At 39.3% G+C, this 23,358-nt stretch overlaps 1 protein-coding gene across 3 annotated transcripts in view; it reads right to left on the bottom strand.

Moving 5' to 3' along the window:
• The window catches only part of SPAG16 (sperm associated antigen 16), a 971,574-nt gene that overhangs the window by 190,564 nt on the left and 757,652 nt on the right, over positions 1-23,358 (bottom strand). For all 3 annotated transcript variants that reach the window (XM_044075715.1, XM_044075714.1, XM_044075716.1), the window contains one exon: positions 7,525-7,594. In XM_044075715.1, coding sequence (XP_043931650.1) covers positions 7,525-7,594 — 70 coding nt within the window. The remainder of the gene's footprint in view (positions 1-7,524; positions 7,595-23,358) is intronic.

Below are 23,358 nucleotides of genomic sequence, written 5' to 3'. Positions count from 1 at the left end.
TAGAAATGACCACTGGGTGAAAAGCAACCACTGAAGAATCCTCATATGAAAATGAGCCAGGGGGACTAGTATGATCGCTGCTGTCATGAGGCTCAATGTCTTTAGGACGAATCTGGCCTGAATTTTCTTGCATCCTAATAACACCTGTACATGTCAGCGAATATCTAATACTCTGTGTAACGGAAGTCTCGCTGACATGTCTTTTGTACTTAAACTTGCGCCTATAAAGGTTATAGACTGACAAGGCGACAATGCAGACTTTTCGAAATTTATTGTGATGCCTAGCTTGGAGCAAGTTTGGATGGTGTAGTTCCTGGCTCGTAACAGCTGATGTCTGGTGGTAGCAGTAAGGAGCCAGTCGTCTAGATAGGGAAACACTTGGAATCCTTGCCGTCTCAGGTGACAGGTAACTACTGCCATACATTTGGTGAACACCCTGAGGGCTGTGGTGAGACCAAAAGGCAGAGCTCGGAACTGATAATGACTGGCTCCCAGCCAGAAGCGGAGGAATCTTCTGGAGCGCCTGTCCATTTTGATATGGTAGTATGCATCTTGAAGATTTATGGAGCACATCCAATTGTCCTGACCCAAAAAGGGTAGAATGGACTGAAGCATGACCATCTGGAACTTCGTTCTTTGTATAGACCTGTTTAGTCTGCTGAGATCCAAAATGGGTCACCAATCCCCTGTCTTTTTTCATACCAAAAAGAACCTTGAGTAAATTCCGGATCCTTGCTGGTCTGCTGGGACTTGTTGGATGGCTCTTTTTTGTAGCAGTTTTGAGATCTCTTGGACTGCTTGTTCCCTTAGACTGGGTGGAACATCTGGAAGGGATTTGTTTGACCTTAAGGGGGTATGAACGAAGGGAATTCTGTAACCTCCGGCTATGATAGACTGTACCCATCTGTCTTGAGTTATGTCTTGCCAGGCTTTTGGGTACAGCGACAATCTTCCCCTGACTGCCTCCGAAGGCGGGCAGCCAGGCAGCCCCTCAGGGATGCTGGAAGGTCTTGTCAGAGAAAGAATCTCTGCTGCCCTGATTTTGCGGGCCCCCTCTGCTTCGAGGGCGGCATCTATTGTTTTTCCCTCCTCTGCCCTTGGAGGGAAACTCACCATGTGTATCAGGCATGGCTCCCTGGGGTTTCTGGAACCACATTTTGCCACTTTTCTGACCTTTGGGGTATGGTCTAGAAGGAGTGGAACAACGGACTCCCACAGCAGAGAGAGTCTTGCCTTCTTGCTCACACCTGGTAAGAGTATTGTTCACCTGTGGTCCAAAAAGAGCAGAACCATCAAAAGGGGTATTGCTGAAAGATGCCTTAAAGGGATCCGCAAAGTTACATAACCGCATACAACCGTGCCTTCTCAAGGCCACACCTGTGCCTGCAGCTCTACTCGTCCCATCGGCCGCATAAAAAATGAGCCACATGGAGGAGTTCACTATCGAATTAAGAGTCGCCAGCTGGGAGGTAATCTTATCCTGGGCCCCCGCAGCTGATGGATCTTGAAGGGTATCTCCTAGCTCCTTAAGGAGATCCCTTTGAAGGCGTGTAAAATGGCACAAATAGTTCAGCGACCACATGGAAAAGGTCGCTGAGGAAAACATCCGCTTCCCGTATCTGTCCATCGTCCTAGACTCCTTATTAGGGGGATGGACAGATGAAGTCTCAGCCAACTCCTTTTTCGTGGCCGCTGCTACCACCATAGCATCAACAGGGACACCCTTTGTCAAAAATTGCTTGTCTTGTGGTGCTGTGATGAATTTCGTGGGCCTGCAGGGAGTTGGTTCCACTGTGTCTGGGGCTGACCATGCCTTTTGAGCCACCACTGCCATCAGTGGATCGAAAGGCAGAGACACCCAGGAGGTGGAGGGGCAAGAACCAAATGCATCCAGATATACCGACTCATCCTCAGAAGGGTTAAGGGTAGTCCAGTTCCCCCTCTGCCTAAGCATCTCAAGGATGTCTGAGAAGGAGACATCTTCAGAGGGGGACCTTGGGGACCCTTCCGAATCCTCTAAGTCGGTATCCAAAGTGACAGACTCAGGGGAGGCAACATGCTTCCTCTTACATTTCCTCTTTCGAGGGGGCTCCTCTGAATGATCAGGGGAGGCCTCGGAAGAGGAGGACGTGCCCACTAGGGCATCCTGGAACGCTTGTTCTCCTCGCTTGGGGTCTGGAGGAGGGGCAGAGGCAGACGCAGGCACCATGGGGGGAGGAGCCAAAGAGGCTGATCGTGGGGCTGACTGAGGGGCCAGCACAATCCTCATGACCTTGAAGGCATCCCTTCCCGGCAGAGAAGAAGGCTCAGGCTCCGAAGAGACCTGAACCCTCCCCGGCATCGAGAGGGATGGCTCCGAGGCCGATGTAGGAGCCGAGCTCACCTGCGCCGAAGCTCCAAAAGGGAGAACAGGGTCAGACAAGGGTCCGATGCCACTCACCCCCTCGGAACCGACGAGGGAGTCTCGGCGCCCAGATCCCTCCAAGGACGGCGCCATGGAATTGATCGGAGCCGAAGGAACCAAAAGGGTAAGTATCAGCGCCGACAGTTCCACAATCTGAACCCCAACCAGCTCCAACTCCGAAGTGAAGGGGTGAGTCGAAGGAGGAACTACTGTAGAGACGGGCAGAGCCGAACCCTGATGAGGGGGGCTGGATAGCATTTTAGCCAGGGCCTGCAATTTCAGAAGTCTGCTCACCACTCTCTCCAAGTCATGGTCAGACAGTCTCGAAGACCGAAAAGAGTGAGATTGGTGACTTCACTCCAACTGTAACAGAGGTGACCCCGGAGCCGAGCGAATCAACACTAGGGATGGGGACCTAGAACGCTTTCAGATCCCTGAAGGTTCCGACACCAGGATCAGAGCCGACTGAGAGGCAGGTACTTCGGTTCCGGCCGGAACCGAAGTCGAAGCAGACACCACACCCGACGACAGCTCCGAGCTGGGAGCCGACGGCTTTGATGGCTTGGAGGGTTTCCCTGGCTGAGTCTTAGCAGGTGACCCTTCAGGTTTTAGTAATCCTCTAAGGATTAACTTATTCCTACGCTCCTGCGAGACTCTTGGACTAAAGGCGTGACACACCGAACAAGAGTCCTGCATGTGTAGGGCGCCCAAGCAGTAGACACAAGAAGTGTGACCATCTGTCAGAGACATTTTCTGACAGCATGAGTCACACTTCTTGAATCCCGATACCTTAGTATCTTTGGACATCCTGTAAAAAGAAAAATCGCAGGAAAAAAAGGCCAACAGTAGGTAACAAGTATAAAGAACCGTACACACACAAAAAAAAAAAAAAAACAGTTACCACACCTTAACAACACACACACACACTATAATATATATATATATATATATATATATATATATATATATATATATATATATATATATTATAAAAAGTGAAGTACTACAACTATTTCTACTTGAAAACACTACAAAAGGTATTTTAGAGAACAAGGGTTAGCCTCTAACTAAAACTGCTACCTTGAAGATAGAAAAAGAGGGGGGGGACTCTCTAACAGTAAAAACTAGTTTACTAAGGGGATGGAATAGATCTAAAACTACACAAAGACAAAAAGTACTAAACTACTATAATAAGAACTAAATGCTATTTATATGAAAAAATTTTTATATAAAACCTATCAAAAGACAAAAATACGACCCGAGCCAGCAAAAGCAATCTCGTAGCAGAAGCGGCAAATGAGATCTGGGCATCTAGCACCAGGCATTGTGGGATATGGGGAGGCCTCAAGCCAGTAAATAGCTCTCGAGCTTTAGAAGATGGCCGAGTCGGAGCCGAGGATCGGCTCTGAACCCAACCAGCAAGAATGAAGATGAGATAGACAACTTAACATTAAAGATTTACAACATCAGATTTATTATTCTATGGATAAAAATCCAAAGGGGGATATTACAGGGTGACTCTGTCACCATTGCTCTTTTGCCTTGCCCTTAAACCATTAATCTGTCTGCTTAACACATTAGGCTATGGCTATAATTTGGCTCCCAGAAAGCAACAAAATGTAAAGACTTCTCATCTCCTGTTTGTTGATGATTTAAAACTATATAGCTCATCAGATGAGGAACGGAAAGCACAACTGTAAGTAGTCAAAACTTTTTCAGATGATATAAGAATGTCATTTGGTCTTGAAAGCAGGAAAGTTGCAGCACTTGAGCAAGAGGAAGTGTATAAATATTTGGGAACTGATGAAGGACCAACAATAAAATATGAACAAATGTGAATACAACTTAGGAATATTTTAGAAGACTTAAATTAATCCTGAAAACAATGTTGACATCTAGGAACAAAATTCAAACTATAAACCAATTTGCTCTTCCTGTCCTAACTTACAGTTTTGGAGTGATAGACTGGCCCAAAAAGGTGCTGGATAGATTAGACAGGAAAATAAGAAGGATGCTTCATGTTTATCAAATGATTTGTAAAAATCAGTGCATACCAAGATTATATATTCCCTATCCCGAAGTTGGTATGGGCCTCCTTAAAATTGATTACACATACAGATCTGCAATCACAGAACTGCATACATATCTGTTGACCTCACAAGACTGAAATATAGTGAAAGTTTTGAAACATAAAGAGAATAAATTTAAGATGACGTCCCTTCTTAATGTAGCAGAAGCATATTGGCATCAAGCGGGAATGAAATTCAAACCAGAAGTAGATAAAAATCAGACAGCAACTGAATGTGCCAAAAAACAAAAGAAAGAATATAAGTTGAAGGATCAGATAAGAAGGCAAGAAACGTGGAAAATGCATAAACATAGTTGTAAATATAGAAAACTCTAGGAAGAACCTCATGTTGATCAGGACCAAGTGCAGGAATGGTTAAGGACAGGCAAATTCAAAATAAAAGATGAAAGGTTAATATTGGGCTATGTACACATTGGTTTACAAAGTCCATTGAACATGTGTGAGAGAAAGACTAATATAGGTATTGTAAAATAGAACTGGAAACAGTTGCACACATTGTTGCTGGTTGTGATATACTAATGGCAGGAGGACTGTATACTGAAAGGCATAATAATGTGGCAAGACTGTTGCACTGGGGATTGTGCAAACATTGTAATATTGAACTAGCTGAAAAACACTGGAAAACATAAGCCACAAAGCATCACAGAAAATTATGAAGTATACATCACATGGGATAACCCATTACCAACAGTTCAAAAGATAGATGCAAGAAAACCAGATACAGTGGTCTATGAAAAGAAGAGAAAAGTAGCATTGATCACTGAAGTCGTTACACCCAGTGACTATAGTGTTTTGCATACAGAGAGACACAAAGTCATAAAATATCAGGATTTGCAGGCAGAAATGAGAGCAATGTGAAAGAAAGATACCCAGACAGTTCCAATAGTAGCAGGAGCAACAGATCTTATAAAAATGAATCTACAATCATATTTAGATATGTTACCAACACAAATAACTCCATGCAAACTGCAAAAGGAATCATTACGGGGCACATTGCGGGTGCTGCGAAGAGCACTTCTGGATGACACCAAAGAGTGAAACAATACTAATTTCATAAACTTTAATCATACTTTGACTTAGGAATCTGGTCCATTCCTGTCATGATATTAGAAACCCAAAAGATATGGAGAAATTTAAAAAAATATGCATTAGATTCATAAGTTAGCAGAAAGTATTCTAGGAATTAACTAGACATGAGACTGGAGAAAGGAGATTTTGCCAAAAGGGATGACTACAACTAGGGGTTTAGAGAATGGGAAAGACAGAGCTGGAATTTACTGGAGAAAACTGGCAAAGGAACCAAGGTATTGGGAGCAAATGACTAGAAAGGGAAGGGTAATAGAATGGGAAGAGGCCAAAAAGACATTTGGACTGCAGGTTACAGACTGCCTTTCCTATCAGGGATTGATATCAGAGTACAGGAAAAGAGAAATGGATAGGGGAATCCAAAGTACAAGACCTGCCTAGCAGAGTTTTTAGTTAAATCTATCACAGAAATTGCTGCTAAAAAAGGAATAATTAGTAGGGCATATAAAATATTGCACAATAGCTATAGGAATCAGAGGAGTTAAAAAAAGATTGTGAAGAGAGACTGGATAAGAAATTCACAAAGAAATAACGGGAGGACATGTGTATGGCTCACAGATATGCAACAAAGTCGAGAAGATTTAGGATTTTTGCTTGGAAGTGTTTGCACAGGTACTTTTATACCCCAAGCAGACTCCAAATAAGTTTTCCTTGGGTAGATGCAAAATACTGGAGGTGTGTTGGGGAAGAAAGAGGTTAACTGTGACACATGCTTTAGGAGTGTAATAAGTTGGCAGATATAAAAAAGATTCCTACAGAGTACTCTGTCAGAAATATTGGATGAGCAAATGGGTGTAACTAAGGAAAATTATTATTATTACTATTTTGAGCTGGGATACAGAATCTGAATTACCTAAACATAGCAATTCTGGTGGCTGCTGCAAAAGCAATTACTAGAAAATGGAAATCAAAGTGTAAATCAACAACATTTGAAGTACTGAATATTGTAAGAGATAAAGAAACTGGAAGTGGGATCATTAAAAAAGGTAGAAAACGGTAGAAGAAAATTACATAAAAAAAAGGAAATTGTGAGAACGCTACATGCATAATAATATTTTGGAGGAGGAGTGAGGTTTAAGGGAAGGCAAGATTTCAGCAATTTATGGAATGATGGATTGATGATAGTTATACAAATTAATATATCTGGGGTATAATGTTTGAAACTAGGAACATGTTAATATGGTTTGTTTGCTTTTATATAAATGTACGTTTGTCTATGTATTAAAGTGATAATTCAATAAAGGTATTAAAATTATTAATCCCTTTTGTCTTTTCTTCATTTACTTGTCTATTCTTCACCTCTTCTCTTTGGATGATCGTTATATGGGTAGCATTATTGCATTTTTCTTACTTAATAATGATGCAAGGAATTATTTAACATTTTTGAGCTGGCACACATCACAAGTTAGAAGTTTTGAGGTGGTATTCTGCTTGTCTAAAAGCTTTCAGTGATGGCCAACTGGAATAAATACTATCCACTGATGGTCCTTTTAACAGTTTTTGTATAACACTTAAAAGCCTGAAAAAAATGGATTATATATGTTGCCTGATCATACCTATAAAGGTGCATGCTGGGGATGATTTGAAATCATAAATACAAAAGAAAATAAAAATAAAAACACCACCACAGTGGAGTGACCACAATCCATGAACTGGAAAAACTTTAATAGTAAATGTCACCAAAGTTTTTCCAGTTCATGGATTGTGGTCGCACCACTGTGGTGGCATTTTTATTTTTATTTTTTGTATTTATGTTATAGTTTTCGCTCTTTTGGGTGTATTTTCTTTTATTGACATGATATGAAATCAGTTTAAAACACAGAAGCAAGTGTGAAATTTACAAAAGAGCAAGTCTACTACAATTAGGACACAATCAATAAATAAATAAAACAGACAAATGTATGTATGTATGTATAAATAAAATAAAATAAATGGAATACTGTACCTTCAGATTCAGCAAGCGAGAATTCACGTCCAGATAATATATTTTTAAGAGTGGCTTGCAAACCTGTAACCTGAATAATACAAAATGTTGTTAACAGGTTTCATATCAACAAAGTTTTTCATTTTTCAAAAACTCATCTTATTACAGAAGTATTCATAGTAACCTTTGTTACATATATAAAGTTCTTCACTAAACTGCATTTCAAGTGGTACTTTTCACACCAGCATATGTGTAAGAGATAGGCCATCACTACATTCACTTCTCCTGTGGTATTCTTTCTGTTGATAAGTTCTGCCCAAGCAGGGAACCAGACATGTCAGATACCTCTGATCACTTATGTGTGATGTATTTCCTATGTGAAAAAGACATCAGCATAATCTGCTTACTTTAAGGTACAGAGATCTGGGCTAGTATATATAAATAGCAAGGGAGCATGGGATTTTTGTTTTAACCAGTAACAACAAATTTCAAGGTTTGAAGGTATCGGTGCCTGCTTTTACAGTTTCACATGTTTTAGATTTGATTGGGTTTCTGTCATGCAGTTTCAGAATTATCATTAGTGTTACCTCTTTATTGCAGAAGGCTTACAGCATCAATGAGGTTTGAATGCATGTATAAAAGTCAGCCTCCCATGTGATATTCCAGCTCTTCTACCAGGGAATGAGTTCCCTATACATAACAGTCTGAAATGTCTTGTTGGATTCCCAGCTCACAATTACTAGAAAGCATAGCAGGGTATGCTTTCAAACCTTAAAAATACAGGACATGACAGAGGCAGGGTCATTTGATTGTGGTAAGAGTCTCGGTCCTATAGATCTGTTGTTATGGTGAGTACCTCACTCAACTGTGCTATCTGAATTCAGGGGGGCTCTTGCTGCATTCAGTATGTTTGTAATACATTTCTTAGCAGTTCTAATGATTATAACAGTAGTATTAAGATGGGTGAGAAAAACAAAGAATTCTGGCACTGCTGACAAAATAATAAATTTATGGTGAAACTACCCATGCAGTCTTTGGTGTCATTACAGGGGAAATTAGGTATAAAACCCTCTTTTGTAAATTTGGAAGTGATAAGAGTCCTTGCATAAAGAAGACTGATACACAACACATCTCTTCTTCTTCTTTCGGCTTTTCCCGGTTAGGGGTCGCCACAGCGGATCACCTGTCCGCTCATGACTGGCAGTGGAGTTTTACACTGTCGAGTTGCCAGCCCGGCACCCAACCTTCCACAGAAGGCACACACACACGCACTCACACCTAGGGTCAATTTAGAGTGTCCAATCCACCTACTGCATGTCTTTGGGATGTGGGAGGAAACCGGAGCACCCGGAGGAAACCCACGAGACCACAGGGAGGACATGCAGACTCCACAAAGAAGGCACCCCAGCCGAGGATCGAACCAGAGAACCTCTTGCTGTGAGGTGACAATGCTTATCACTGCACCAACACACACACACAACACATAATATTATATAAAATCTGGTTGGGGTGTTTACTTCACAGATTCGAGGTACAGGATTTGATTCTTACCTTTGGGTTGGGAAGCTTCACTAGGCTTAAAATAGTCCACAAGAGCAGACAGCCTATTACTAAACCTATGAACCTGTGTGGGTAGATATATATGTGCATGTCTGTGTGCGCGTTAAGGAGGAATCTCTTACGTCAACTGTTGGAATACCTGACAGCTGTTTTGTTGATACGTTTTGGCCAAAAAAAAACATTTTATCAACAGCTGAGTGAGACTGTTATAATTTGGGTAATATGCCCCATTCCCCAATATTGTGCAATCTTGGATTTGAAATACATAAACAGCAGTGGGAAGGAGATTCAGGGGAGTAAAAAACATTGTTTTTATTTGCATGCTTCAAACTTATGTATCACAGCATGCGTAGGTTAGTTTCATTTTTTTTACGGACATTATGGACATTAACATTTAGTGTAGACACACATAAATATAAAAACAAAAATATATACACACACATAGATATATATATATATATATTTATATACACACGATACTTGCCTTTGGTCCGGAGTTTATTTCACTGAAAGGAAAAAAGCCAGTATGCATGATTGAATATCAGCTGATCACTCATATTGGCTATTCATCCCTGCCAGCTGGGACTGGAAAATTTGCCCCTTATCCACTGTAGTGCAATCCTGAAGTTGGTGTACATAATTATTAGTGGGTGTGGGAGGTGTATGTGGGCTTGTCCATGCAAAAAAAAGATGTGTTTTTTATCATTTCTAATTTTCGATGATTTGGGGAATGAGCATTTGTGCTTGAGCATTAGAAGGTCACCAGTGTAATGTGTGCGTGTGTATGTATATATATATATATATATATATATATATATATATATATATATATATATATATATATATAAACAGCCCCAGGGCCGTTACAAGCCTAGTCAAGTTCAATCCATATTCCCAAGGGTGTCTGGTTCAAGCAGACACTAAAATCAGCACTTATTACCCCTGTCCAAGAGGGGAGAATTTCTGGTTACCCATCTAATCGTCCAAACTGTGTTTAAATAAGGCCAACGAGGAGCTTTGTTTAACATGAAGAGGAAGCTTGTTCCAAGGATGAGGCAACCTCTGTGAGACAAATCTGTCTCTCCAACAAGTTTTGTTGGTTAAGGTCCTCTGAGAGAGTGACCCATGCGCCATTTGACTTGCGATTGTGCAGCACTTCAATTAAAGCTGCATCAGAGATTGCTCTATATGCAAGGCACAGGTCACCTCTGAGCAGTCTGTACGATACAGAGTAAAGTGTCAATGACTTCAGTTTGTCTGCATAGGACAGATATTGGAGACCCTGAATTTTCCTTCTAAGGAACCTTTGTGGCCTCTGCAATTGCTGCATTAGAGATCATTGTACTCTATTATTGGACTGATGAGGAAAGAGTACAGGTGTTATATCCTATTTTTTTCTGGAGGCAATACCCTTACTTATGAGATGAGCAATATAAAATGCCCTTCTTATCACTGTGAATACATGGTGATCGAAGTTAAGGTTGCTGTCAACCTGTATGCCCAGATCTCTCACCACTGACTGTGTGCTTAGGGTATTGCTATTGATGTGGTAGTTTGCAAGCACATCACCCTTGCTGAAGGGGATGCTAATGCATTTTTTTGCATTAAGTTTAAGGCCATGACTTTGGCACCAGTCATTACTCTGTGTAAGACCTTCTTGGAGGATGTTGACATCGCTAGGTGTTTCAATGATTGCTCCCAGTTTGCAGATATCAGCAAACTTTATCAGACTCAGTCCTTTAGTTTTAGCCTGTACTTTGCAGAAGCAGATTCAGAATAGTAGGGGTCCCAATCCCTGTGGAACACCACTGGTTATGGGTCTGCTGGAGGAGGTGGAGTCCCCTATTTTGACCATATGAGTTCTATCAGTGAGCCAGTTTGCAACACACCTGACAATATATAGTCTGGTACCCAGCTGGGTGAGTTTATCAATGATGCCTGCGTGGGGTATTGTGTCAAAGGCCTTGGCTAGGTCTAGGTAGCCCAGCCATATACACAGATTTGCCCTTGTCAAGGGCTTTGGTGACTGTCTTGAAGAGGTCCATCAAGTTTAACAGGCATGATCTTCCCCTTGAAAAAACAAAATTGAGTAAGGTCAAGCATTTGGATATTTCCTATATCTTTGTTAAGGTTTACAGAGATTCTTTCCATGGCCTTGCAGATAAGGTTGGTCAGGCTAATGGGTCTATAGTCTGCAGGGTCCATGGATGCACCCCCTTTGTGCAAAGGGAGGAAGGTAGCTGCCTTCCATTCTGCTGGGATGAAGCCAGTGCTTAGGTTGTGATTGAAAAGAGTGCTCAATGGTGATGCTAATTCCTGCTTTAACCCATGTAGAACACAACCCAGGATGTTGTCTGGTCCAATACAGGCTGTATTTTTGGCCTTGGAGATGGTATTTAAGGCCTGCTCTTCAGAGATACTAGGTGGGGAAAAGGTGTTAAGGATAATTTGGGGTATATGTGGCAGGGATAGGGGAGTAAAGTTTTCACTGAACTTGTCAGCCAGCAAGTTTGCTATATCCACTGGTTCTATATATGCAGTACCATTAACTATGAGTTCAATACAAATCTGGGTCTTACCTTTGAGGTGACAGATGTAACTAAAGAATGCCTTGTGGTTATCCTTAGATAGGGAAGCTAATTTGGATTTGTAGTTAGCTTTGGAGGATTTTACTAGGAGTCTTGTTTTCTTGTTTAAGTTGAGGAGGTAGTGTTAACAGTTTTGAGACCGTTCCTTCCTACTCTTAGACAGTGATTTCTTTCTCCTATTATATAGCCTATTAATGGCAGTTGTCCACCATGCAGGTTTGTTTTTCCTTGAAGATCTTGCTTTGGTTCTATCAGGTATGGCAGAGTCAATACAATTCTACAAGTAACCAAAAAACTCAAGCAAAAACAGACTAGTAAAATAAAACAAGCCGTGAACCAGCAGTTGACAGTAGACAAAACTATATTTATTATTTTAAGCGCTTTTCTTCAGCTCTGTAGGCTGACTTCTTCAGAAACACAGCAGCTGACAATGTGAACCATATAAAAAGGTTGGTCAATCAACCTACATTTAACAATTAGCAACTTTAACTCAAATTTAAAGCAACAACACCCATAACAATTGACAAATGGGTAATACCTATGTTCGTAATAGAAGCAGAAGGGAATAAAAAACATATACACTTGTTAATTTAAAACACATATAGTTTTGTTAAAAATATTTAAATAAATTATTATTGAGTATTTCAAAATGTTTGAAAATGTATGCAATGTTATGTTAACATAAACACCACCTAAAATATATATATATATGGTACTATTACCTTCTAATACAAAGATAACGGAAATGTTATATGTAAAAAAAAATTTTATAAATAGTAAAAAATTTTTGTGAATTATCAAAAATGTTTTATATATAAAATATTTTTTATATATAGTATTCCCAAAAAAATAATAATATTGTGTTTGTCAATTGTTATGGGTGTTGTTGCTTTAAATTTGAGTTAAAGTTGCCAATTGTTAAATGTAGGTTGATTGACCAACCTTTTTATATGGCTTACATTGTCAGTTGCTGTGTTTCTGAAGAAGTCAGCCTACAGAGCTGACGAAAAGCGCTTAAAATAATAAATATACTTTTGTCGACTGTCAACTGCTGGTTCATGGCTTGTTTTATTTTACTAGTTTGTTTTTGCTTGAGTTTTTTGGTTTTATGGCGACAGGCGTGAACAGTAGTGACAGTCAATTCAATCCTTTGGACACTCCAGGGGTGCTACAAAACAACTCAGCTGGATGTGAACACCACTCCGGTCATGGGCAGTTCTTGGGACGTCTTGGCATCTAAACTTGACGGTATTTTATCTGGATTGGACAAGCTGGATTTAGACCAGCGTAGTTTAAAACAGTCTGTTTTGACTCTTTCCGAGTCAGTTAGGTGGCAATTCAACAGTGAAGTGGAAGGAACACCTACTTCACCTAATTCTCAGGTGAACAGGGTGGAAGTTGAAAGGCTGTACACAAATAATGATGCGAGATCCTTTAATGATGCAAATCAACGTGTCTGTAACAACGCTTCTGGTGCGCTTATTGTGGATACTACGAACACTCAGCGTACTAAAATGCATCCTATACGCTCTACTGACAATACCGTTAGGTCAGGTATGGATGAACACGCTAACGCTAACAACGAAGCGGATCCAAATGTGGCCATTCCAAATCACCAATTGTCCCCTAAACAACCTGGAAGACCAATTGAGGTGTCATTACCAACAAGTGTTGCTGAGCTTGGAGAATCTTACCAGTATGTACCAAGTAGACCTCTTGGACCATCTGGAAGCTAAATGCAGCATTTAAAAGGTAATAAAATTGTTTCCTCATTTACTGCTTGGTTAAAAAATGTTTTTTGTCTAAATGGTGAGAATACTCCTCAATTAACTGATAACTCAAGGAGGTAAACAGCTGAAGATGACAACAATCTAATCGGTAACAAACTTAAGTTATTCAACTCCTGTCTAGTGAAACTTAAAAAGTTACAGCTTGAAATATCTTACTTTCAAGAGTGTCTAACTAGAAAGGTTGTCCCTAAAGGCTTAAGACGGGTGTCATACCCTACTGGGATAGAAAATGGGTCTGCTTTCCACAAAGATTTGGTTTCTTTGTTTGACCGCCAAGGGTTTGAACTGATTGAGACTATAATTAAACACTACACCATCTCAGTCAGCGACCTTTCCTGTTATGTAATGGAATTGGATACTAGCATACAAGCACACTATGAATTTGGCTGATACAAATATGATTATGATCGTATTTTCAATAGTATTGACCAATACATGCCCAAACTGGAAACTAATAAAATCAAAAAACTTGATAGAGACATAAAAGCATACAGTTTGGGCACTGCTTACCCCACTCCATCAGTGGCTCAGGTTTGGGGCAAGGGAACGGTAATTCCCAAAAAATCCTACCTATATAATAAGGACCAGAATGTCATACAGCAAGGACCTTGTGACCTTGTTGAGGACTTCGAGTCCAACAACACCAGCTACGACCTAGGCCCATCTGAGCCCCAAGGACAAGGAGGTAGGGGTACACCATGGTGTAACAGATTGCGAAGTGCCCAATCTGATAGACAAGTGTCACGGGATCCAAATTTTCAGCAGGGCCCCTTCACCGGGGCCAGACCGAAGCAGAGAAAATCAACAAATTCCAGTAAAAGACAAACGGCCTTACAACGGCCACAGGAAATAACATCTCAAACTGATATTGTCTCAGCTTTGAACTTGACTGTCAACTACGACTTGCCCGATCCTGTTACTGATACGAATGACCTTACATCTGGGCCCAATGGGGTTAACTTTGATTCGTCTAACCTTGCCACTGATATGAATGATTTCAACTCTAGGCCTAATGTGATTGATTCTTTGGAGTATAGTAAAGGTCCACCTGCTATTATTTCGAACACTACTGGTGATTTCAATGTATACAATTTTAGTACTATAGAAATTGGGACTGAAATGGTCGACCTTTTATCTAAGGGACTCACTTTCATCCCATCAAAACCATGGGACCTAACTAATACAATTTTAGACATTAAAACGTTTGTTAGGAAATTGAATTTCCAGGTGTCCATGGGTAATGTGTTCGACTCTAATGATAGATTTCACGTGCCTAGTACTTATAACCCTCCTTTGCACCCTGCTCTTGACCTCTTTGAGAAATGTTGCGAATTAGATGTAAGACATGTGGACATTTATAAGAATGATAGGAATTCTCCTACTAACATAAGTAATGATGAAAGAGAACTGATCCATTACCTTACCACTCAAGGGCTTAGGTTTTGTAAACCCGATAAGGGTGGTGGACTAGTAGTTTTTAGTATGAGTGACTATCAGAATAGGATGAACGAATTGCTCAACACTGAAGCATACGCACATAGTACCCGTTGTGAGGTGAATAGAGCCTACAGTACTATTAGGAATTGTATTGAGGACCTGTTCATTGAAGGTCAGATAGACCAAAAGACATACAACTATCTGGTAATGTCATATCCCAGATACCCTTGTATATTTGGTATCCCTAAAATCCACAAGTGTATCGAGAATCCGCCATTGAGACCTTTGGTGGACAGTAGGGGATCTCCTACATACTCTTGTGCTAGGGTTTTGGATGCCATTTTGCAAAAACACTTGGCCAAGGAGTCCCAAATTTGTAAAGACTCTTGGACTTTTTTGAAGAACATTGATACCTTGAGTTTCGACAAGAACTACAACTTCCTCACAATTGATGTAAAGGACCTGTACACTAGTATACCCCATGAGGTTGCACTAGAATGGGTAGGTTTCATGCTTATGAAACATAATGCCCCCACTAGGGAAATTAACCTAGTATCTGTCCTTATGGACTTGGTTTTAACAAACAACTATTTCTTGCACCTCAATGAATTCTTTTTGCAAAAAATAGGGGTTGCCATGGGTTCGCCTTGCGGAGGAAGTGTAGCAAATTTGGTAATGGTCTATTGGGAATCAGAGTTTGTTTTTAAAGGCAATAGGTTCTCTGATACTTTCCTGTTTTATACAAGGTTTTTGGATGACATTTTCATTTTATTTAAAGGTAGTGAGAGTGATGGTCATCAAATCATTGAATACTTTAACAACACTACTGATTTTCTTCAATTCACTTACACATTCCACTGTGACACTATTGCTTATTTGGACATCCACTTAAGTAAAAATTATAACTTAAACGCGTTTACAGCCAATATTTTCAGAAAATCTACAATATTCCAACACCTTCCTCCATTATACCAGCTGCCATCCTTACCATCAGAAGAAATCGGTTGTGAAAGGGCAGCTGGTAAGAGCTTCTAGAATGGTTAGTTTGGATGAGGATTTTCTTAAGGAATGTGCTGACATACGGAAAATGTTCATCCATAGAGGTTATCCCGAAACCTTTCTTGATCCAATAGTACAGGAGGTAATGGACAAAAGACATAATAACATGTACTTGCCACTTCTGAGAGCTAACACTGAAATACCTCTTATGGATAGTGTTGCAAACTTGGTGGAAAGGGGCCAATGTGGATATGGGAAGAGTATGGTATTAAATAGTGAACAACTTAATAACAACTCTACTGTTAAGTTTATAACCACTTTTAGCACAGCGAGTACCCTTTGTTTATCTATACTGAAGAAAAACTGGGACTTGTTTAAAATGCAACCTGAGTTATATGAAAAGCTAGGTGAACGACCTATGATAGTTTATAGGAAAGGGAATAACACTAAAACTCTGTTAGAAAGGCATGATACATCTACAGTGAGATGTCCTGGTATGCATAAATGCCTGAATTGTAACTACTGTAAATACGTATACGAAGGTAACTCGTTTAGTCTAAATTAAAATTTAAGTTGAAGAGTAAATTTGATTGCAACTCTACATTTATTACTTACCTAGCTAGGTGTACATCCTGTCCAGCATTCTATATCGGTAAAACCGAAAGAAGATTATGGGAAAGGATGTACGAACACCTGTACGCCATTAGGAAAGGGAAACTTGAGAATGCACTTGCAAAACATATGGCGGGCTACTCAAACCATGGTTTTAGATTTATGGCCATCGATCATGTGAGAATTGACCCAAGGGGAGGCCCTACAAACTTGAAACTGGAGGAATTAGAATTAAAATGGCAGGTGAGGTTGAATGCGTATAGCCACCCTGGATTAAATGAGTCTTGTTCAATTGGAAGTATATTAAAATTGAACAGTCTAAAGAGATGACTGCTTTGATATTTTGATATTTTTAATCTTTCAATATTACTACCAATATGTTAGATATAAAACTTGTAACCTAATATAGGTCTAGTTTATTAAAAACAGATCATATTTTCTGGGAACTCTATATTATGTCATATTACACATATAACATTCTCATCTTCCTATCGGAAGACAAGTTTAACATTACTATAAATATGTATGACATGAAACTTGTAACCTAAATATAGGGTCCAGTGCATTAAAAACACAATATTATTATTTTTTTGGGAATACTATATATAAAAAATATTTTATATATAAAACATTTTTGATAATTCACAAAAATTTTTTTACTATTTATAAAAATTTTTCTATTTTACATATAACATTTCCGTTATCTTTGTATTAGAAGATAATAGTACCTTATATATATATTTTTTAGGTGGTGTTTATGTTAACATAACATTGCATACATTTTTCATACATTTTGAAATACTCAATAATAATTTATTTAAATATTTTTAACAAAACTATATGTGTTTTAAATTAACAAGTGTATATGTTTTTTGTTCCCTTCTGCTTCTATTACGAACATAGGTATTACCCATTTGTCAATTGTTATGGGTGTTGTTGCTTTAAATTTGAGTTAAAGTTGCTAATTGTTGAATGTAGGTTGATTGACCAACCTTTTTATATGGTTCACATTGTCAGTTGCTGTGTTTCTGAAGAAGTCAGCCTACAGAGCTGACGAAAAGCGCTTAAAATAATAAATATACTTTTGTCGACTGTCAACTGCTGGTTCACGGCTTGTTTTATTTTACAATTCTACAAGTGCTTATATAAAGCACTATTGTATAACTCAGCATAGGTGTCTGTTCCATCAGCGGGGGGAGGGGCTATGAAGCTATTTATGCCATCATGTAAGTGGTTGTAATTGGCCTTGGAGAAGTTTTTTAGTTTAGTTGTTGCTGGGGGGGGGGGGGGTCTTGTGTTATAGTTACTTCTAACGAGACTGATTTGTGGTCAGGTCTCACCAGGGATGGCCACAAACTGGGGGATGGTTCAGCGGTACACCATGTTAGTGAACACCAGATCCAGGATGTTTAAGTCCCTTGTGGGTGTGTCAACCAGCTGGTCCAGGGCACTAGAGTTAACGTCCAGGAACCTTTGGGCAAGTGAGTTAGAACACATAATTTACCCAGTCTATGGAGAGGTAATTAAAGTCACCCAAAACCATGGTGTTCGGTTATATCTTGACTGACTCAAGTAGATCCAAGTAGGCTGAGTGATGTCCTGATTCATGGAGGGGGTCCTATAGTGGGCAATGACCTGAAAAGGGGTCTTACATACAGTCAAATGCACCTGAAAGAATTCAAGGGAATTGTGCTGTTTAACCAGTCTAGAGGTATATTTATCTTTAATGAATATTGATACACCACCAGCTTTAGTTCACATGCCTTCAGTTTGTAATATGAATGTGTTGAAGGAAATGCAACCTGGTATAGCTGGGATACATGCCGCACCATTTAGCCAGGTTTCTGTGAGTGACCGAATGTCAGCATCTTCCAGGTTGAGGACTAATTCCAGTGAGTGCAGTTTCTGGTTTAGACTTCTAGCATTTACCATGCAATAACAACCAGTCAGTCCTGAGCAAGGTGCCTCTTCAGAACAAAATTCAAGATAGCAAAACAACAACAGAAGAGGCTCGCCACAGCTATTATTTAGCTCAATTTAATCCAAAGTGAAAAACATATACAGGATCCAATAGTAAGCGCTTTCACGTTCTAGCAAACGTTTCATCAGACTTCCAAAGTATAACTGTTCATGTCACACATACGCTTATATAACTTTTTTAAAAAATTAATTAATCCAATCACTTACTATCATAATGACATCATAAAAAACAATTAATCCTTTAAAACCACATACATCTATTTCTAAAACTTAATATAATTCAACATAACATGCAACAAAAGCACAATATTAATTACTTCTCTCATTAATACGATCAGAAAACTTGTGCAAACATATATAAACATATACATTTACATAAATACATTAAAAATTAATCTCACATTTCTAAAAATATTAATGCATATACATAACATACTTTCATGAGTCTATGTTAATACTAACTATTCAATGTTATAACTATGCATTTCAAAAATTATATATCTAATGTGCATATGGAAGCTTCATTAAAAAAGGTTTAAGTGAAACCTTGTCATTTAAACCATGGGCTCTATGTGCTTGCGGGCTCATTATCGATAGCGATTCCATGTATGTGTGCCTGTTTCGTAGATCGGACTACAGTGCGGGTAAGGGAAAATTCCCTTTTCCCTACTGTAGTGCGATCTCGGAGTGAGAATAATAAAGTAAGGGGAGTGTGGGGGGTGCAGGTGGGCAAAGCCCCCCTGCAGAAACAGATTTCTTTTTTGAACTACGCATACACGGAAGTGCTTTTTGATGTTAAGCGCTTTAGTGTATGTGTGTTCGATGTTTCGTGATTCGGACATATGCTAGTCGAGCATGTGTCCTCGACCCATATATATATATATATATATATATATATATATATATATATATATATATATATATATATACACATATATATACATGTACATATATTTACACACACACACAGTGCCATTCAGGTGGTCAAATTGTGTGAGCATCATACAGACAAAAAATCCTGCACAGCTAATCAAAAAGCAGGTGATCACACATTGCTTGCATTTTTCTGTGAAAGATTGCAAACAGTGGGTATTGGGGAATTTCTAAGCCATCTCAAAAGCTAAGAACACCTCATTCATAGACACTAACAACATTCTGGGGTGCTTGTTTGATTATCAGTACCAAATATGTCCTATCTGATTTGTTCTTAAACTCTTCAAGCTAAGCATCTCCATTAGTTAGATTCATGTAGCCTAGAAAACTGCCACTGTAATGGTGTTGCACAAAAGTGGCCCATCCACAGACTCTGGTAACTATAAATCAATTAGCCTCTCCTGCGTCATATATAAAGCTATGGAAGCAACTCATTAATATGCACATTGAAACCATGGACCCTAATAATTAGTCTATGTCAAATACAGCTCCTTCCTCTTTAACCTCGTTAATTTCCTTGAGAAAGTCATGAAAGCCGGGGATAACAGGTATGCAGTACACACACACGCACAGATATCTAGACCTAACCATTTCTATTCCCTATCTAGCCATTTTTGACAGACTTGTAAATCCGAATATAAATGATATGTGATGGATTGCTAACTTGTCTGATGGAATCCATGTGGTCCATGTTTTTATTGGTGCAGGTGTCGCTTCTGAAAACAAAACAGTTATCAGTGATACAACACAGGGCTCATGGCTGGGCCATTTCCTATTTGGTATCTGTATCTCAGACCTTCAGGCAAACACTCCTGACATATGACTGTCTACATTTAGAGATACTGTAAATCGGATATCGTTATTCAATCTTCCACTGGCTCACAATTGCTGCAACATGGGTTCGACTGTGTTGACAGCTGGTACAAGGACAGACGTCATACCTCTCAACCTGGAAAGATCAAATATCTGGACAAAGGCCCATGAAAAGTAGGTACAACTGGCCAAAAATAAGGACACTGATTAACATAAAATTTGCACACATAATCATGTAACCCGACCCGCTCCAATGGAATTGTGGGATACCAACATGAAGATTAAAGACACTAAATAATAATAAATAATGATAGACAATTGGATTTCATACATCATACCCCTCAGATAATACAATAAACGCTGTTATTCTAACAACTGAGTTTACAGGAGCAATATTTAAAATCTGTCCCAATTTCTGGGCCTTTGTCCCACCATTATTTGTGTCTTTGTCCAGATTTCTTGCTCTTGCTCTGAGAGACAGAGACATGGTTAAGAGGGGCAGTGCAGATTACTTGTTTTCTTCTTGTCACCATATGTACCATATACTGTAACCCTTGCAAAATTTAGGTAACATCGCTAACCTTACAATATTTTCTGGGGGTGGATCGGCATAATTAAACAAATAAGTGACTTGTGTAACTTGTAGTAGCATGCCTACAGCTGTGTGTTTTACAAATCTGGTTTTAAAACAGTGTAAATTTTAGCCAGGATTATGAGATGATGCTTTTAATTGTCACACATCTCGCAGCTGTCATCTATAAGGTCAGTTACTCAGTTTAGCCCCCCAAACCTCTCTGCATTGTAGAAAAATTGTGGTCACGTTAAGATACTGGATAGTCGTATTTAATCATGTAATAGTACTGCTGCGGCTGTACGCAGCAAGACTCCATGCACTGCATGAATTAACTGTGTTGCATTTAGTGTTAACGTGCTTAAATTCTCAACTTTTATGGAATGTCACGCACGTTACCTGTAGCGAAATGCATATACGATGTGGTGTGCACATTAGAATTTTTACTACTGCCCCCTCCCCACCCAGCTCACCCCCCACCCATTCTTCGATTACCTGCTTGCCTCTTTGCCCAGACACACACATCTAGGAAACAACAAGCACTCTTACAACAGCTGAGTCTTTATTTTAGTAAAAAAATGAACTGAATTCAGGCCATTGCGATTTGTTGCAAAATCTCAAGTTTCTGCAATATAGCTGTGTATGAAAAGACATTTGTAAAGGTGCGGGACTGATGGTAAAGAAATCCTGTAACTTTAAGCCAATAATACAATTTGACCTTTTTCTTTTACAGTAAGACGGATGGAGCAGTTCACTGCAGAACAGAACAGGCCTAAATATAACTCAATATAAAATTATATTTAGTTAGCATCAGAATTCCTATAAAACTTTATGACAGCCCTTAAAAACTGACATTCTTTGATGTGATCAATACTGAGCTCCAATAACAGTCATACATACATATCTTATTTAATGCCTTGTCAAAATTTTGATAAAAATTTTGTCTGATAGCATCGATAGATAATGAACCTATACTTTCTTAAAAGTTATGCACTTTCAATTCACATCTCATTGTTCTATATGTCACTGAATTACTCCGGCTTTAAATACCCACTGGGTACACACAATCATTTGGTTCTATGTATTATTTCAGTCCCTACCTTTCAAAAACTGTTTCAGTCCTCATCATACCTAAACTGCCCAGATTTTCATCTCATACTTTTGGTTAGTTTCTCATAAAATTATGGTGCTGTCTATTAATGCCGGTCACACCTGGGCGCCAGCTTGGTGAACTCTCCAAGCAGGGAAACAGTAATTTTAAAGCCACAAGGTTCATTCCAGTATTCATTGTCTCAATTGGGAATCATGTGAAAGGGTATAATTGTACCTATCCATTCTTGTTGAAACAGTCACATCCCCACAAGACAAGTTTATGGGGACTGAGAACATTCTTGCTTTAGAATCATGACTTCAAAGTAGTTTCTTTAAATTATTGTTTGGTTACCTTAAGTGCAGGCAGCTTAGGGAGCTTCAGAGGCTGTATCTGTCAATCACACTGCCCTGATATATAAACTTAATACGATGTTCAATGTGCTTGAAACAAATGCACCATAAAAGTCTACAGAAAAAAAAAATGGTAAACAAACAGAAAAGGAACAACCATCAGAGTCAGCTGTAACGAAAATCCATTGCACTTATTATGCCTGTGGGGAATAACAAGCCTTGTTATCAAAAGATACAGCAGATAAAGTTTCACTCGAGTGTTCTACCAGTGGCAGCTGGGGATGAGCATTTTTATTTTACATTATGCATAAAATGTCAAGATGAATAGAAAAATGTATTGCATTTTTTAAAATCCCAGCTTGCTGTTGGTGCTGAGCTTGTCATGCATGGCCCTACTTCTCCAGCACTAAGTTTGCATCGCAGAGTGTTTTTTAGTCCACCCCTCATCGCTACTAGCTAAAATGGGAAAGACAAAACAAAATAATTAATATTTTTATTTTTGCTACATGGAGGACGGACTCATCTTTTTTCGGTGAAATGTTTAACCAGAACCCTAAAGCGTTCTACCTCTATGAACCTTTGTGGCACATCTGGAAAGTTTTATGTCCAGCACAAAGCCTTGAGACTCTGGAGAATATGTGCAAAAAACACAGCACAATGGAGGTCAAAGGGATTTGCTTGTTCGATCTAGAGGTGTTGCTTCCCTTGATGGAAGACCTAGATGTCAATATTAAAGTGATCTATCTAGTCCAGGATCACAGAGCAATAGCAAATTCTCGGTTATACTCTAATCTATGTGGTAAGAATCAGCAGATTCTAGAGAGATGCATCACAGGTCCCCCTTGCCCAGCACAAGTCAAAAGAGCTCCAAGACTAACTCCAGCCATGTCACTTTAGAAGTGATGGGGGTCCTCTGCGTTCACCTAAAAGACAGTTTGCAGAAATCTCATCTAGCAATTAAAGTTGGAAATTACAGAGTGATACGCTACGAAGACTGCATCTTAGAACCAGCTAGAAAGGTGTGAGACATTTACAGCATTCCCAGGCTCACTGTAACAAAAGAGATGGAGCAATTCATGCTGAGTTTGTTCCAATGAAGTGTGAAGAGTGGGGTCACCCCCTTCAGAGT

This window comes from Protopterus annectens, chromosome 6.part1 (genome assembly GCF_019279795.1).
Source record: "Protopterus annectens isolate FY-2018-M chromosome 6.part1, PAN1.0, whole genome shotgun sequence".
NCBI lineage: Eukaryota > Metazoa > Chordata > Ceratodontiformes > Protopteridae > Protopterus > Protopterus annectens.
The sequence above is the reverse complement of the archived record's forward strand: the minus strand, read 5'-3'. Positions and strand labels throughout refer to the sequence as shown.